The 14,314-nt window shown below is 52.7% G+C and overlaps 4 protein-coding genes across 4 annotated transcripts; 3 read left to right on the top strand and 1 right to left on the bottom strand.

Moving 5' to 3' along the window:
- Positions 1-1,747: 1,747 nt before the first annotated feature.
- Positions 1,748-4,682, bottom strand: BO82DRAFT_389803 (uncharacterized protein). Its single transcript, XM_025638473.1, has 3 exons — positions 4,650-4,682; positions 4,151-4,550; positions 1,748-4,100 (listed from the first exon to the last, which is right to left on the bottom strand). The coding sequence occupies exons 2-3, from the start codon at positions 4,375-4,377 to the stop codon at positions 1,949-1,951; spliced, it is 2,379 nt and encodes a 792-aa protein (XP_025494977.1). The 5' UTR covers positions 4,378-4,550; positions 4,650-4,682; the 3' UTR covers positions 1,748-1,948.
- Positions 4,683-7,748: 3,066 nt separating this feature from the next.
- On the top strand, positions 7,749-9,662 carry BO82DRAFT_351587 (snoRNA-binding rRNA-processing protein UTP15). Its single transcript, XM_025634466.1, has one exon. It carries the CDS (start codon positions 7,893-7,895, stop codon positions 9,513-9,515), a length of 1,623 nt encoding a protein of 540 aa, XP_025494976.1. The 5' UTR covers positions 7,749-7,892; the 3' UTR covers positions 9,516-9,662.
- Positions 9,663-10,215: 553 nt separating this feature from the next.
- BO82DRAFT_351586 (uncharacterized protein) lies at positions 10,216-12,461 on the top strand. Its single transcript, XM_025634465.1, has 2 exons — positions 10,216-11,317; positions 11,380-12,461. The coding sequence occupies exons 1-2, from the start codon at positions 10,478-10,480 to the stop codon at positions 12,277-12,279; spliced, it is 1,740 nt and encodes a 579-aa protein (XP_025494975.1). The 5' UTR covers positions 10,216-10,477; the 3' UTR covers positions 12,280-12,461.
- A 162-nt stretch (positions 12,462-12,623) lies between these two features.
- On the top strand, positions 12,624-14,265 carry BO82DRAFT_351585 (histidine phosphatase family protein). The gene is made up of 5 exons (XM_025634464.1): positions 12,624-12,916; positions 12,994-13,141; positions 13,223-13,441; positions 13,506-13,748; positions 13,831-14,265. The coding sequence occupies exons 1-5, from the start codon at positions 12,882-12,884 to the stop codon at positions 14,239-14,241; spliced, it is 1,056 nt and encodes a 351-aa protein (XP_025494974.1). The 5' UTR covers positions 12,624-12,881; the 3' UTR covers positions 14,242-14,265.
- Positions 14,266-14,314: the final 49 nt, after the last annotated feature.

Genomic DNA, 14,314 nt, shown 5'->3' with positions numbered 1-14,314 from the left:
CTGCTCAAGGTGGTTATAAGGAAGGAGTTCTGTTTCATTTCTTGGTGTTGTGGAGAATGAGGAAAACGAACTGAGATGGTGGGAGGGCACGGAAGGCACAATGCAGTTGCCTGAGGCTGCCGCCCCGGATTAGTCGGCCGCCCTCAAGGTGAGCGTCGCACCCATGATAGATACAATACACCATTGTAGGCGGTTGTCCATTCGTCTTCACGCTCCTACCAAAGATTCGAAGTATATCTACTTGATCATGAGAACCATGCAATGTTGAAAATGCAGCCCCAACCTCTGAGCCGAAGACTCTATCCACCAACCCACGCGCATCTTGATAAAGTGTCCTCCAGATCCCCTTCCCTTCCCACTTCGAAATCCGTGTCTCCCATCCAGAATTTGCTGTTAAAGACTATACCCAGTAAGTCAGAATCTGGAGATGCTATGTGGAGAGAAGTAATCCGGAGATATTCTGTGGCAGAGAGCTTCATTTCTACACTCGAAACAGGGTACTCGTAGGTATAATCTAGATTAACCGAAAGCCGAGATCTTCCAAGGCTTGAATTTGCAAGAATTCGATGATTTATTGTGTGACTCAAGGTGGGCTCTTCATGGCAGATTTCAATTGTCTTTGAAGGTGAAGTTCATTTTGGACATGAGCAGGTCCTCATGCACCCATTCTGGATTGACCGATAGCCGGAAGGTTTCAAGCCTCGAAGTCGAAAGAGACCGACCACTGAGAAAGTTGTCTTCCCTAATGATTCGCCTTGTCGAACAATCAAATCTCTCTGCCCCGTGGAGGGTAGATAGCCTTTCAATCCTATCGAGGCTTTGTTATTAGCGTTGTGTCTGGCTTCTGCCATCCTTCGAGCCTACTTACCAAGAATTATCATCATTGACGGCCTTGACTTTTATTGCGCACTTGTAAATGGATCGATTTATTTGAGCCGGTCAACATGTTCTCCTGACGGCTCACGCCGATGCTGTCTGGAGGTGATGTTCATTTTTGGAATGAGAGGTCTCATACTTCCAGTCTGGTATGACCGATAGCCGGAAGATTTCAACCCTCTAAGTTGGAAGAAATCGACGAGTTGGAGGGTTAGTATCTTGATGATCTGCCTTATCGAGCAATCTTTCGGCGCTTTGGAGGGTAAAAGGTCTTTCGAATCTGTCGAGGCTTTGTTGTTAGATTTGTTCCTAGCTTTCCCGTAAGCTTCGACGTTACTTATTCAAAGTGTTGGGCTGCTTATCGTGCAGCGTGTACAGATGGACCTTGTAAAGGCGGAATTGGACGGCCACTTTTAGGCCATACTAGGTCCACTATCAATAGGCTCCGCTATTGACGGTTCTTAAGATGGAAGGGAGCGAATATGAAGATCTTCTCAACCATGTGTGATTTAATCTAGCAATGCTGGGTGATAGTTGTCAGCAACAATTGGAGTGATATTTTGGAGCTTGCTTTGGAGGGAAGACAGAGAAGCACCTGGGTAAAGAGCGATAATTGCTCCTGGTAGGTACGAGGAAACCGGGGAGGAAGTCATCCAGGAAGGCAAGGGCGAGTCTATGATTTACACACTAAGCTATTATCCCCTTCACTTCAACCCACTGTAGTGTGCAAGCCTGTTACTTCACTTCCAACATACACACTTAAATGGCTGAAGGGCCCTGGAGTTTATTCTTATTCACAATACCCAACGTTCCTAGGCATGGATCTGCACAATGAATTGGATCAAATCTATTTCCTTCGATTGGAAAGATGAATCTATGCTAAACAAAGGAAGAATAAACAACTCCTAACTCCAAAATCCAGAGTCCCCAGTTCCCAGTTCCCTAGCCGAATCCCGAAAAAACACATGCCCCAATGATGTATCCCGCAGGTAGCTAACTAAGTGACTAACTAAGTAACAAACTGACTCCCCAACTAACTAACATCAAGAAGTTGTAATAAGAGAAGATCTATCTAAACTGCATATCCCATGGTCTTGGGTGCGTATTTCTTCAAGCTGCGGCCGCCGCCGCCGCTGCAACCCACAGATCCGATATCAATAGTGTTCAATTCTCGACTAAGGGCGTCCATGCCCATACTGCCGCCAAGGACAGGGTAGCTCTGATTCATCGCCTGTGCGATAGGAACCTTTGAAGGAATAGGTGGACCCATGTTGGGGGCTCCATCCGTGTATGCCGGCGGACGTCGAATGCCAAAGCCACGTTCGACTGTGCCATCGGTGGTTGGTCGTGCGAGGGGATTAGCCCGATGAGCAGCACGTTCGACTGTGCCATCGGTGGTTGGTCGTGCGAGAGGGTTAGCCCGATGAGCAGGGTTGCGAAAACGCACAACGACGCCAGGCTTCTTCGTCTTGCGTTCGGGCTCAGGTGCCCAGGTGTCCGTAGGAAGGTGATCAGACGGGTCGATCTCACGACCATCGTCTCCAATTATGGGACCCATAGATGCGTTAGGGTTCAAAGCATCATAGGAATCTGGTGAGAAAGGAGTGGGAGACACCCCGCGCTCCCTCATACTTGGAGGTCGAGGGCTGACAGATTTGCGACGGGGAACCAATTGTCTATCAGAGTTGGAGCTGACAGACGATCGAGTCACGATAGAGCTGTGACTATCCAAGGACGAATCCATGGGGTAAGGAGGGCTCGGTGAAGATTCACGTGGGGGCTTCCTCAACGGATTCTCTTCTATGATGCCACTTCTTCGTCTTGCTTCCCTTTCATAAGTGGCACGATCCGACTCTGCGTCGGCAATGACTGGGTCGAGGCCAGCAACAAGACTGGGTGGCACTGAGGGTCCACTCAAGGAAGAACGCACACTCGGCATGCTGCTGTCAACCGCAGTTGTGACCGAGGTGTAATTAGAAGGAAGGCCATCAGACACAGGATAGTGTCCAGATGATGCAGATTCGGTGGAGACAAGTGAGGGAGGCCTTATGTTTCTGACGTGGACCAAAGCAACTCGATGGGCCGGTGGCGGCGGTGGGAGATTGTTCTCGTCATTTTCATCCTCGACCCGAGGCTGCAATCTTGCCCACACAATATCGGGGATAGGACGCCCCCCCTCACTAATTGACTTTCCATAGTACACCATACTTGGTGTACTATCAATAGACTCGCAATAGAGGTCAGAAGAGCCGCCCTGCGAAGTGTATTCTAGATGTTGAGCAGCGGGTTGGCTGCTGCCGCTACCACTGACATAAGACCCGCTATCAGAGTAGTTGTGTGGATAAGGATATACCGTGCTTGGCTCGCTCGAAAAAAGACTGTGGTGAGAGCAGGGATAGACCGTACTTCCACCATCGGAGGTGCTCGTCGTGCTCACATATTGTTCACAAGAAGAGAATGGATAGTTATTTTTGTCCCTCTGCGGACATGCGTTCTCCTCGATTGCTTGAGGAGGGTAATATAGAGGATTGCCGATAGCGGCTGGACTCTCGTGTACAGTTGGTGGAGAAAGGGGGGTTTTGGAGCCCGTCAAACTTTGCCCCTGCCGGCTATTTTCGAAGTTATCTGGTGGTGCCGTCCACTTGTGGACGTAAGTAGGATACTCGTACGTCCAGTCAGGATGCCCGTGAAGGTGAGTTGGCCGTGCATGACTTGCAACGGCGGGAGCTGACTGAGAGGGCTCGTGGTATGCTGGTCGAGCAGAGGCCTGTGGTAGTGGAGCTGATGGCACCTTCTCAGGCTGAGAAGGGCGTGCTCTAGTTGGATCGCTGGGCAGGGGACGTCTCTTGACATCCTTCAACTGTCTAGGCCCCGAAAGAGCGGAGGAAGAAGACGAAGCCGCAGTGAGACTGAGTTGTGGTGCTGACGGCACACTCTTCCTAGTGTGAACCTTTTCAGTCCCCATGGTTCGGCGTTCGATGACAGCCTCATCCTCAGGCCGTGTATCGTAATAAGTCATCTCAAGACGCACTTCCCCTGCGTACTTTCCACGATGTTGCAGAGGGTGCCAGTGGTCGTTCTGACTTCCACCAGGGATGATCAAATCTTTGAGATCGATCCAGGTTTCGCCGATCAGATCGGTCTTCTTGTCGTCGTTGAAAACGGAAACCTTAAGTTTGAAGTAGTCCGGAGACTCATGAACGGTGAAGCGAAGCTCCTGATCCCTGCTAGCTGTCAGCAATGTGCTTAGTATTGTTGAAGAGGAAGAGCCTACCATCGAGGAGTTTGACCACCGCGAAGATCCGTCTCTGTCTTCTTGGCTTCTTTACCCAAACGAGCGGCACAATAGGGGTTTTGCTTGCCCATCGTCTTTCGATTAGGCAGATTTTTGGCGCGATCAACAATGATCACCAGTGTCCCAATAGCAGGACCGTCGACAGACATGTCTGCGAAGATGCCAGCAGCATGAGCCATGGCCCTTCTAGATGGCCTGGCGTCCATGGCTGGGTAAGATAGTGAGGAGGAATAGGTCAAACTATGGAGAGCAAGCGAGAGACGAGAAAGTTTGGTTGAAGATGAGCGTAACAAAAGAAGCGAGAGGATGTCGAGTAACGAGAGTGGGGACAAGCACTAGGTATAGCAGAACGAATGTATCACAGTGGAGAGTATCAAAGCTTGGATTTTACTAGTCAGCAAAACTGGAGAATGAGTGGTTGCAAGGATAGAATGGATAGAATGAAAGAAGGAAGGGAGAGAGGAAGAGAGAGACATACAAACAATACTGGATGGATGGATGGTTGGTTGGATGGTGGGTGGGTGGGAATGAGAGAGAGAGAGAGAGTCAGAGGCAGCGGAATGAAAGTCGAGTGCAGCTGAGTGGATGAATGATGTTATTCTTTGAGTCGTAGTCCCTGCTATCGATAAGAGTGCATGCAGTCATTGGATGACAGTGGTGGGGCGGGTGCAAAGTCAGGTGGCTGGGAGCAAGGGGCTGAAGGCTGGGGCATGCTTCTCCGCTTGTTGATTGGCGACCAGTGGCGGCAAGTCCCACCCGCTTCTTGGTTTTTTGAACAGGTTACGGTAAAATACCTTCCCGCCCATCGCTCACCCATGGCCCGTAATTCTGGCGTGCGTCACAGCTGGTATCTGGTAATTCCCAGCCACCTTGAACTTCCGCATAGGGAAGCCACGACCTGGGCCCTCGGCTCCGACCTGCCCCAACCGTATCCTGTACACAGTATATACGTATAGGCATGCTTGGGAGATGCATCTAGAATTGAAGTATCGTGTATAGTATACACACTTTACAAGTAGCAGGAGTTATGTACCGTGCAGTGCTCGGTGCATACTGCGCTGGTGTCTATCTGTCGCCGCGCCATGTACAGTAATATTTCTCCGTCCTCTGTACGGAGTACCTTGTACTGCATGTACATACGTCAGCCCCAGTTGATTTCGATCATCGTCATATTTTCCGGGCGCTGAAACTAAAATTCAACCTTGTCGAGCAACTAAACTACGTAGTGTTTGTGGGCTGAGCTGCCGAGCAAATCCTGCTGCCTGTCAAAGCCACTGTGTGTTTGTTTACATGGAGTTTGGATCTCAGTGAGGTCTGAGCAGAGTCGGCCACGGCTCCAGCCTGATGTCATACTGTGGATAAGTCAATCAACCACTTCCCGCAAGACGGGCACCATCTCCGATTAGTTGTGAGATTGGGAGGCAAGGGAGATCTCATATGCACCCGGTGATCTGTCCAAGTGCCCCTCCCCTGTCCATCAATCAGTCGTCACACTAACCACCATCCTGGTTCTAGATCGATCGGAAATATCAGTCCACGTGGGGAGTGGTTACTTCGCAGGTGGTAAGTCAGTGACGAAGTATGCTGCTGAACATTCCGAGGGACAGGATCGGCTGTGGGGAAGCGCTGTGGCTTGATCCGGTCTGTGGCTGTCGAGTGGAGTCGTCGGGTACCTGACGCTGTCGGCATTCAGGCACCGATTCGGCCGTACCAATCGTCTGTGACTATGCAAGCAAGGATTAAGTCATTACAAGCGCCCGGTAGGCCCCGTTTGTTCCGACAGAGTATCAGTTCCGACAGAGTATCAGCTTGACTCAAGCCAAAAACAAGATTCCATGCACGGCAAGTAGTATCTGAGACTGCGACTCTGAATTGAGCGGGAAGCTGGCACGGTCATGCAGCACGCATGGGTTCTGCACGATAGATCACTCTGCGCCCAGAAAAATGCACAGGGAACCCATTATCAAGGGACGGGATAGCTACTCGAGGTCTAGAGACGGATCGGTCTCGACCTGTCACATTCACCAACCACCTGCGATATTCTTTCGGGGATTTTCGGTACGGGTCGTTGTTCCGGAGGTGATGTGGCATGCAAGTGCTCTTGTACGGTACGTCCTGCATGCTTGGTGATAGATAAGCTCAACTCAACCGCGGGAAAGACCAGCAATAGGCCCTGAGCTCGAGCGGAAAAGCGGTTGGGGGTCTGTTGTGAAACGTGTATCTTCATGCTGAGCACGATCATTACCTAGTCTCTGTTGGACTCGAGTGGCCATGGACTGCTGACTCGAACTTCAATTGCTTAGTTTGATGTAACGCATAGCGACATGATCTCTTTCTATGGTGGTCTGGTCATGCCCCCAAAGTTAGTCAGTAGATCACAGCTAAGCAAAACGAAAAACATCCAGCCCCAGGAATGAACACTTGCCGAAGTTAGAGAATAGACTCGATCAGATCAATTGGCCTGACTCTAATCGCGTCAAGGGCGATTTGTGGGAGGAATGCGTAGGGTACACCAGCAGATCGCGTGTGGACAATTATCCCACAATCCGCCCTTGATTCTTGCCGCAGAATTGGGGACACGGCGCGGGGGTAAACTGCTGTGGAATGTTTTCAACAAGCAAGCCTCGCATGCGAATGCAGTGCAGAAAGTTTGTCCTCGTGATACATGATCAGTAATTGAAAGTAGGACTTGGTGGTACTACGGAGTACTGTACCAATTCAAGGACTGAGACGCAACAGGCAAATGTTTATTTGCTCGGGAGGCACTATAACTCCCAGCGAAGCTACAGCCAAGTTGTGTTGTCTTGGTCCCTAGGTACCAGTTGCGAAGCATTCGACGTACAACTACGGAAGCTGGTTTCAAATTAGGTTGGAGTTAATATTCTCACTCTGCTCTCTGAAATGATCTAGAGCCTGGAGTTCCATGCGGAAATATATTCCTGAGGCAGATACAAGGCAGAAATACTGTCCCATAGATGATGAGTTCGCTATAACTTTGGTCTCCACGAAGTGGTGATACCTATAACACATCCAACTATACCACTTGCGAGAATACCTAGGACGGTTATTTTGAGCCTTGTGATGTCCTTTATGTATGCCACTCAGTGTCACGCTTTCCTTGAGTCTGTAGGTTCAAGACTAAGTCTCTCCGTCAATCCAGTATTTGTGTATGAAGTTAGCAGATCTGGAGATTTGTTGGAAAGATGAACAGGAGACGGTCTTGTCTATTCAAATAGCTCCGTAGCATGGGCATACTACAATAGCTGTATACTACATATTAGCAAGGCTAGACAAGGTTGATGAACGACCCGCAAATACGTTGAGCATCAACCCATCTGCCTGGTTAGTCCTACTGTTTAATCTCACCAATTTATTTTACCTTGAGAGCTCAACCATTTTGAAGGAAGATATTGTTTGTCATTAATTGACTTTGAACACTTGGAAAAGAAATGTAAGCCAGCTGCATAAATTTCACTAATCAGTCAGCAGAGATATGCACACTGCATTATTCCGAATCAGGCAACGCGGCCAGACTTTTCCCGATGCGAATGGATTTTATCTCAAAAAAAAAGTTTCCCATGAACATCCAAAATCTACCAGTCCAGCCCAATAAAGCGCTCTCGACGAGCCCAACCCCGCGCATTTGACCAATCTCGCGCTGAGCACCCCAAGCATCGATTAACCCGCTCATCGTTCACATCCCGACCGACGACCAGCAGCCATGGCTGCCCCCGTCCTCCCCCTGCAGCAGGTGAAGCTGCCATCGCTGCCTTCCACTCGCCTGACACCGGAGCAACAATATTGGAAGACCTTCAAGAATCCCCTCCTCATTCCTTCGCCAGCCAACGGGCCCATCAACCTCATCACACAGCCCTCCGCCCCTTCCTCCGCCTCCGCCTTTCCCTCTCTCACCCAGCCGCCCGATGTCTTCACCGTGACCACGGGCGCCCGCGTCCAAATCTACTCCATCCGCACCCGTAAACTCCTCCGCACAATCACTCGCTTCGACGACACGGCACGAGGCACCGACGTGCGCCCAGATGGTCGTGTGGTCGCCGTGGGTGACGATTCCGGCACGGTGCAGGTCTTCGACGTGGCATCGCGGGCGATTCTCAAGACGTGGAAGGAACACAAGCAGCCGGTCTGGGTGGCCAAATTCTCGCCCAGCGACCCGACGGCGCTGTTCACGGCCAGCGATGACCGCACCGTGCGCATGTGGGATCTGCCCAGCCAGAACAGCGCCCGCAGCTTCGTGGGCCATACGGATTACGTGCGCAGCGGCGCCTTTATGCCCGGATCGTTGGCCTCGTCGGGCCTTCTGGTCTCCGGTAGTTACGATCGTACGGTGCGTCTCTGGGATCCCCGCGTGGACACCCGCGCTGCCATGACGTTCAAGATGACCGCCCCGATCGAAAGCGTGCTGCCCATGCCGACGGGGACGACCGTGCTCGCCGCTGCCGATAACAAGATCGCCGTCCTCGACATCGTGGCCGGCAAACCCCTGCACATGATTCAGAGTCACCAGAAGACGGTTACGTCGTTGGCGCTGGCCTCGAACGGAGAGCGGTTGCTCTCCGGTGCGTTGGACGGTCACATGAAGGTCTTCGAGACGACGGGATGGAACGTCGTGTCTGGGTCCAAGTACCCGTCCCCGATTCTCTCGCTGAGTGTCATCCAATCCGGCGTTGCCCAGGAGGACAAGCACATTGCCGTCGGTATGGCGTCCGGTCTCTTGTCGATCAAGACCCGGCTGTCGGGACAGCAGAAGATCAAGGAGAAGGAGCGTCGGAAGGAGATGCAGGCGCTCTTGGAGGGCAAACTGGAGGAGCACGACCGGAAAGTTGCCAAACAGAAGCGCGGCGCGGGCTGGGAGAAGCGTCTCCGTGGTCGGGACTTTATTGGTGAGGGTGTGGATGTTGTGATCGAGGGACGCGATACTGGCAAGCGCAAGAGGGAGCAGACTTGGGAGCACGATCTGCGCAAGGGCCGCTATTCGGCGGCTTTGGACCATGTACTCAGCTCCAGCGACAAGACGGCCCAGCTCACACTTTTCACGGCGCTGCGCCATCGCTCTGCCCTGCGTGCCGCCTTGCAGAACCGCGACGAAGTAACACTGCAGCCGGTGCTTGCATGGGTACAGAAGAACCTCACTGAACCACGACTGGTAAACCTCTGCGTCGAGGTGGCCATGAACGTTCTGGATATCTATTCGGGCAACTTGGGCCAGTCCGCCCAGATCGACAAGATGGTGGAGAGGCTGCACCGAAAGGTGCGTGAGGAGGTTGAGATGGCGCACCAAGCTTGTCAGACCAAAGGCATGTTGGAGATGTTACGGGCGTGCTGAAATAGGACCACCACGAAAAGCGAAAATCATGAGTAGAGCTTGTTTCACCATATTGGATACCTCGGATGGAGTTTGGGGTTCTTAGGCATATCGCATGTATTGTATAGCAAATGATCTACATGTTCCATCGTCTCCACCTAAGCCGCTTAAACATCGAAGCTTTGTATGGGTATGTCTTGTAGCTCAGCAGTTCTAAATAGGGATTTATTTCTGTTGCAACATGATGTCATTAGGCTAAATTGGTCTTTCAAATTTGAATGCTTAGAAAGTATATATTTAATGCGGGGTACAACCATCCCAACGAGGTCTGAGATCAATCATATTCAAGGGTTGTGCTTAGGTGTGATGCAGAACAATCAGGAAAACCGAATGTGAAGGCTAGCATCAAGCCTTTTACCATTGAGGGATTCTATTCAAGTCATGCTCTTTCGCTGGTATTCTACAAACAGCAAAAACAATCCACGGCTGAAAAAGGATAAGAAGGGACTTGGCGATGCCTGAGCGATAAGGGTTGCATCCGGAAAGACGGGGTAAGTAATGATCCAGCGGGCGGGCGACGACCGTCGGGGTCTCGAAACGGCTTAGTGGATTTCTGGTCGGGGTCCCAAAAAAGGCAAGGCGCGGGATGGGTCGAGATGAGCCTCGTTCCTCAGCCTCTATGTAAGACAGACCGTGTCTCCGAACCCCTCAGCCTGGCTTCCTTTTCTTCTCCTCCTCGCTCCGTTCTTTTACCTCTACTTCCTTTAGTCCCAGCCTGTCTTTTTATATCTCCAAGGGAGCACAGTGTCCCCCTCCCTGATTCATAATCCACAGCCAAGGACGTGAGTCATAGTCACTCATCTTCTTAGTCTGTGTTATCCGCTTATCAGACAATCCGTTACATCCGTCTGCTCTTCTGTCATCTCTAAACTACTAGACATATACTCATTGATACCCTTATACCCCTCGTTCATCCAGCCATTATGTCCGCAGACCAATTGCTCTGTCAGATTAGCCAAACTACACCCGATGAGGAGTGGTTCGACTTCAACAACTCTTTTGATATCCCCTCAGGCTGTCTGGACAGCAATGCGACCTCGATTGATTCGGTCTCGCCGAGAGACTTCGACTTGGCATTCCCTGACTTGGGCGAATGCAACTGGGGTGCCACTCCCCCGGCTTGTCCCGAAAACCTGTTCTCGGAGTTCGTGAGCTATGACGGCCCATACGAGACGTACCCAGGCCTGTCATTAAATAGCCCGCAAATAGGCCTGAGCGCAAATGATGCCATCCAACCACTTCCCACCCTCTCAGACCAAGAGCTCGCCGGACTAACGTTCGATGATGCGTGGCCCCAAGAAGCAACCTACCCTGAAGACCCCTTCTACGCGAGCATCCGACAAATGGTTGAGGCTCAAGCCATGGCCGACTCGGGTTGTTCCACGCTCAAGGAGAAGAGACGAGATGCATCTATCGCTATTCATCTGCAGCGCTTACAGGAGGCCTCGTCTTCCGTGTTTGTCCCATCGACTTCCAGCACCACGTTCCCCTCTCCCTGTTGGTCGGGCTCCGCAAAAAGCAGCACTGGCTCGTGTGCAACCCCCGCCAATGGCTCGTCGCCAGACATGAGTGAGAAGGACCAAGTAGCGACGCCGCAGGCCTCGCCTTCTAGTGGAGCCATGGAGCTGGTGCTCGACTTGAACATGAATACAACGACGAACGTACCCAAGAAGCAGAAGCCCAGATCGAAAGCTCAGAAGGAGAGCTACATCAAGGTCCGGAAATACGGAGCCTGTGAGAAGCATCGGAAACAGCACAAGCGAGTAAGTTGACACCCTATGGACTGCCCACATTTGTCCCATACACTATGCTAATGGGATTGCAGTGCAATTGCCTCGAGAAGGCGGCTGCTCGAGGCCTGGCGAACGGCTCGTTTGTTTCCTCCACCCATGCGGTGGCCCAGTCGGCGACGAACACCCAACTACACGTCCATGGACGTGGCAATGAGCGCCACACAAGCTGGAAGCAGGCGAACATTTCGCCCACGCTACAACCAACCGGACTCCACGGAGTCGAGCAGGCCACTGCACGCTCACAGGTGCAACTTCCGCATGCGCTCCGTCCATCAAAGGCCAGCGTCCTTGTAACTCAAAAGGATCAAATTCTGCGGACAACAATTCAACATCCTGTGCGCCCTTCGACTACAGGTCAGCCGGACTCTCTAGTCCATCGACCTCCGCAGCCAGCAGCGCTCCGCCGCGGCGGCGACCAGGCGGCTGCAACGTCGAACAGGAAGCACTTCCAATCGGATGGCAGTGCAATCCGCACCCCAGGTCTCGGTCAATACCTGCAACTATACAACCTACGCCCAGACCAGGGGCTACGCCCCGATCACGGTGTACGCCCCGACCATGGTCTACGCCCCCACCCCCGACAGAGCCTGACCATCGAGGTCTCCCGCGGCGCTGTATCCAGTGGAGGCTGCGATCAAACCCGAGACAAGACGCATATCAGCACTCAACCAGTGAACCGTGGCTGCCACACAACCTGCACCCCGCTATCAAGAAACAGGCGTGGCACGTCGGATACGCAGCCAAGCGTGACTCAACTACCAACCGTCGCCCAATACACTGGCTCTGTGTTCTTACAGAATCCGTCTGCGCTCACGCGCTTTGTCGACTTTGGGAACATGGTTGTTTCCTGGTTGGGCTCCTCTTTCGGCAAGCTTGCAGTTTCCACATTGCGGAAATATTGGCTCGTCCGCAAGGACATTGGCTTTTGGTGATCGAGATCGAGAATCTGATACGCCAATATTTAACTTTGTTTTTTGTTTGCGCGGAAGATACCATATACTTGTTTGATTGCATGTTGTATAATGTTGGGTTGTGTTTTCGGGTCTGGTGACTGGTAGGAAAAGCTGGTTTCGTAATTTAGGCTGGGGGTGAATAGCATTACTGCTGTTGTGATTTGATTTTGACCTTGTCCCGTGCTTGTAGCTGTAAAGATTTGTATAAAGGGACTGTGGTCAGCAGTGGTCAGCCGTTCGGGAGGACCACGTGGGAAAACGGAGGTGTTCCATGGGTTGGTTGCACCTGCTGTCTGCAAACCGCCTTAACCTGACAACATCATGTTTTGTGCTTCTTGTTGGTGTTGTTTGGATGAGATTCTCCCACTAAATCTCAGCTGGACCAAGTTCCTCCTGAACCGATCAAACTACCCCATACTAACTGATCATCTCCACAGCGGGAGTCCAAGAAAGGGATGGCGAGAAAATTGGCAGCTTTTCCGGCTCGCTTCCGGCGCATTGGCGACCCATCGCCCGGCTATTGGCCGCTTGACCATCACCACCACCACCACAGCCAACTCCTCGCTCCCCGTCGCCGGTCGATGCTGCGCACCATCTTTCGTATTCCACTGATCATGTAAGTTCTTCCTCAATCTGGTACTTCACATACACCACCAGAGCCTCGTTTTGCCTCCAAACTAACGCTCTGCAAAGCCCCATCCTCCTCGTGGCCACTCTCCTTACAGCCGGGTTCCTTCTGATGGCCGAGTCTACCCCGTCCGAGTCGCATTGGCGATTCTCCATTGTCCCAGGGTATTTCCTGCAAAGTGAACCCACCACCGACGCAGGCAGCTTCGACTATGTATGGCCCTTTACTATCGAATCATGCACAGCCCTCCCCTTATCCATCAACAAAATTGGCGAAGCTAACGCTACAAATCAGGTCTCCGCCAACTTCGGCCTGATCCCGCGGCCCTACGACTCGGACCCCGAGTTCGACCCGGAGGGCAACAAGACGCAATGGGAGCGTTTCGAGCACCAGGTTCGGACGCTGAACCGGGATGCTGAGCCCGACACCGCCTACAAGGTGCTGTTCCTGGGCCGACACGGCCAAGGCTATCACAACGTCGCCGAGGCTAAATACGGTACCGAGCTGTGGGATGTACGTACTCCCCATATCAGCTTCATTCCAAGGCCCAGCTCTCCCTGACTGACACCCCCACAAGTGCTACTGGTCTCTCCTCGACGGCGACGACAACGGCACCTGGGTCGACGCCCGCCTCACCCCGCTCGGCATCTCGCAAGCCCAAACCGCCCATTCCGCCTGGAAGACGCAACTCGCCCACAAGATCCCCACCCCGGAATCCTACTACGTGAGTCCACTGAACCGGTGCCTCGCCACCGCGAACCACACCTTCAGCGGTCTGGGAATCCCCCATACGGACCCCTTCCGTCCCCTCATCAAAGAGGTACGTCCCGACCCTACCCCTACCCCCTGCCCCCACCCCTCCCCTTTTCCCTCTCCACCAGCTTACTCACCCCGCCCCAAAGCTCCTCCGCGAAACAATCGGCCAACACACCTGCGACGGCCGCTCGACCAAATCCGCCATCGAGGCCGAATACCCGCTCTACCGCATTGAGCCGGGCTTCGCCGAGGCCGACCCCCTGTACGACGCCCGCCTGCGCGAGTCCGACTCGGCGCGCGACAAGCGCTTCCGCGACCTGTTCCAGGACATCTTCAGCCACGACGGCAACACTTTTTTGTCGCTGACCGCACACTCCGGCGCCATCACCAGTATGCTCCAGATTACGGGTCATCGGGCGTTCGCGCTTGAAACCGGCGGCGTGATCCCCATCTTTGTCAAGGCGGAGCGCGTGGCCGGGGCGCTGCCGCCGATGCATGTCGACCCGTGGTTTCCGCCGCCTGTTTGTAAAAATGGTGCTGTGCCTGGATCGGGGTAGTGTACAGTTATCGAGTGAGTGGTGAAGGTGGGCTGGGTTGGGTTAGGGCGGGTTGTGTAGGGTATGGTATTGG

The sequence above is a fragment of the Aspergillus uvarum genome, assembly GCF_003184745.1.
Source record: "Aspergillus uvarum CBS 121591 unplaced genomic scaffold BO82scaffold_9, whole genome shotgun sequence".
Classification (NCBI taxonomy): Eukaryota; Fungi; Ascomycota; class Eurotiomycetes; order Eurotiales; family Aspergillaceae; genus Aspergillus; species Aspergillus uvarum.
The sequence above is the reverse complement of the archived record's forward strand: the minus strand, read 5'-3'. Positions and strand labels throughout refer to the sequence as shown.

Bases quoted from the DNA above. Each gene is read 5' to 3' on its own strand.
- BO82DRAFT_389803 (XM_025638473.1), bottom strand. From the start codon at position 4,377: ATGGACGCCAGGCCATCTAGAAGGGCCATGGCTCATGCTGCTGGCATC. The intron at 4,101-4,150 runs GTAGGCTCTTCC...GACAGCTAGCAG, and splicing joins GGTGGTCAAACTCCTCGATG to GGATCAGGAGCTTCGCTTCA.
- BO82DRAFT_351587 (XM_025634466.1), top strand. From the start codon at position 7,893: ATGGCTGCCCCCGTCCTCCCCCTGCAGCAGGTGAAGCTGCCATCGCTG.
- BO82DRAFT_351586 (XM_025634465.1), top strand. From the start codon at position 10,478: ATGTCCGCAGACCAATTGCTCTGTCAGATTAGCCAAACTACACCCGAT. The intron at 11,318-11,379 runs GTAAGTTGACAC...ATGGGATTGCAG, and splicing joins ATCGGAAACAGCACAAGCGA to TGCAATTGCCTCGAGAAGGC.
- BO82DRAFT_351585 (XM_025634464.1), top strand. From the start codon at position 12,882: ATGCTGCGCACCATCTTTCGTATTCCACTGATCAT. The intron at 12,917-12,993 runs GTAAGTTCTTCC...CGCTCTGCAAAG, and splicing joins TTTCGTATTCCACTGATCAT to CCCCATCCTCCTCGTGGCCA. The intron at 13,442-13,505 runs GTACGTACTCCC...CACCCCCACAAG, and splicing joins ACGGTACCGAGCTGTGGGAT to TGCTACTGGTCTCTCCTCGA.